The following is a 1958-nucleotide window of genomic DNA, read 5'->3' as shown; positions in this document are numbered from 1 at the left end:
GGATTCGAGCTCGCAAACGGAAACTCGCGTTCATTCCAAGCTCCGGCGGGCTGGTCCGGTCGGTTTTGGGGAAGAACAGGCTGCACCGTCGATGGATCAGGTCACTGGTCATGTGCCACGGCTGATTGTGGTACCGGAGAAATGGAATGCCATGATGCTGGAGCAACCCCGCCGGCCACCTTGGCGGAGTTCACACTGGGATCAGGTTCCACACAGGACTTTTACGATGTCAGCCTCGTCGACGGGTATAATTTACAGATGATCGTGGAGGTGAACGGTGGGTCGGGTAACTGTGTGACGACGGGATGCGTGGATGATTTGAACCGGTGGTGCCCGACTGAGCTGCGGGTGGACGGTGGCGGAGGGTGTCGAAGTGCATGTGATGCGTTTGGGTCGCCGGAATATTGTTGTAAGGGGGCGTTTGGGACTCCGGAGACGTGTCGGCCGACGGCATACGCGCAGGTGTTTAAGGCGACGTGTCCGAGATCATACAGTTACGCATACGATGATGCCACGAGTACGTTCACGTGTGCAGGGGCCGATTACATCATCACATTTTGTCCCTCAATCCTAAGGTAGATTTTTACTACCGCCCGTCTGGTCAACCATCACTTAATTTATCAACTTATATATTTATTCCAGTATATCATCGGTAATAAGAACTTTTGAGTGTTTGGGTAAACAATTTATACCGATGTCAAGCCGGTAATAAGAAGTTTTCAAAGAAATTAAACCCTTAAAACTTATAATAAGTTGATAAGTGTTTTTTATAGAAAAACAAAAATTGTTTCAAATAAGCAATCCCAAACACCCCCTAAAATAAAGAAATTTACTTTTTAACTATTTTTTTTATAAAAATCATGCATTTTTATTACTTATTATAATATTTATCATGAATAGTTGATTTTTACATTTTTTTTAATTATTCTGTTGATAATTAAATTATTTATTACAGTAACAAAAATGCAAAAGGATTAACGAAGTCTACAGACGGGAGAGTGTCGGGCACGTTAGACGGATTGTTCTCGAATAGTTCATTATATGCCGATCTCGCAGTAGGACGTTCGAATGTCGTTAGCCGTCCTTGTATAAAACTTGTGTCTATTTCATTTATTATTTCTCTAATATATATTTTACATAATTTCTGATTTTGTAATTTAATTTTTATTTTAATCTTGATGTATTTTAGGAGTTGGTCAAAACTTTGATTAACAACGTCAAAGACCTTCCAGTCTAGTGGTTAAGGCCTGGGCATGACATAGTCATGAATCCGAGTTCGAGCCCTGGGAGGGGAGTGTTGGCGACATTTAAGTGGGGTCATGTTTAGCCTCCAAATTTGTCGGGGATTAGTTGGGCTTTGGCCCGGACACCCTTACAAAAAAAAAAAGTCAAATATTGTAATTATTTATACAAAAGTAGTTCCTTTATGTGATATTAATGATAGACTAGAAAACTCGTAGTCGTATATTACAGAAATCAAATAAAAGTAATTCATTGATTAGCTTTAAATAAAACGAAGGATTGTGTGAGAATAGAAGTTAAAATAAGAAGTATGGGAAGATTTAATTTCTTGATCATTTACAATTTCAAACCAAACTATGAATTGCACTGTAAAAATGAATTTATCTGGTACTTTTCATTAGTGTTAATCTAGTGGAACTCTTCAATTAAAATTGATCAAATGATACAGATACTTCTTACTATCTCACCATAACTCTCATTCTTATCGAAATTCAACCCTTTTATTTGATTCTTATTTTTTATTTTCTTATACTATTTGACTTGTTTCCATCTTGCAAAATGATCTAAATTGTGTGTGGGGACGTGACGTGATGATGAGCAGGGCGGACTTATATGGAGTGTGGGGGCAAAGGCCCCCAGTCAAGGTTTAAAATTTTAAAATATACAATCTAGGAAAAAAAGGTGTTAGTTTCTTTTAGTGGACCAATCCATTTTTA

General features: G+C 38.5%; 1 protein-coding gene across 1 annotated transcript; it reads left to right on the top strand.

Annotated features, from left to right (window-relative positions):
* Window positions 1-6: 6 nt before the first annotated feature.
* On the top strand, window positions 7-1237 carry LOC112512973 (thaumatin-like protein 1). The gene is made up of 3 exons (XM_025119097.1): window positions 7-575; window positions 956-1097; window positions 1190-1237. Exons 1-3 carry the CDS (start codon window positions 142-144, stop codon window positions 1235-1237), a joined length of 624 nt encoding a protein of 207 aa, XP_024974865.1. The 5' UTR covers window positions 7-141.
* Window positions 1238-1958: the final 721 nt, after the last annotated feature.

This window comes from Cynara cardunculus (assembly GCF_001531365.2).
Source record: "Cynara cardunculus var. scolymus isolate 2C chromosome LG 5, CcrdV1, whole genome shotgun sequence".
NCBI classification, from domain to species: domain Eukaryota; kingdom Viridiplantae; phylum Streptophyta; class Magnoliopsida; order Asterales; family Asteraceae; genus Cynara; species Cynara cardunculus.
The sequence above is the reverse complement of the archived record's forward strand: the minus strand, read 5'-3'. Positions and strand labels throughout refer to the sequence as shown.

Bases quoted from the DNA above. Each gene is read 5' to 3' on its own strand.
- LOC112512973 (XM_025119097.1), top strand. From the start codon at position 142: ATGGAATGCCATGATGCTGGAGCAACCCCGCCGGCCACCTTGGCGGAG. The intron at 576-955 runs GTAGATTTTTAC...TATTTATTACAG, and splicing joins TTTTGTCCCTCAATCCTAAG to TAACAAAAATGCAAAAGGAT. The intron at 1,098-1,189 runs GTGTCTATTTCA...GATGTATTTTAG, and splicing joins GCCGTCCTTGTATAAAACTT to GAGTTGGTCAAAACTTTGAT.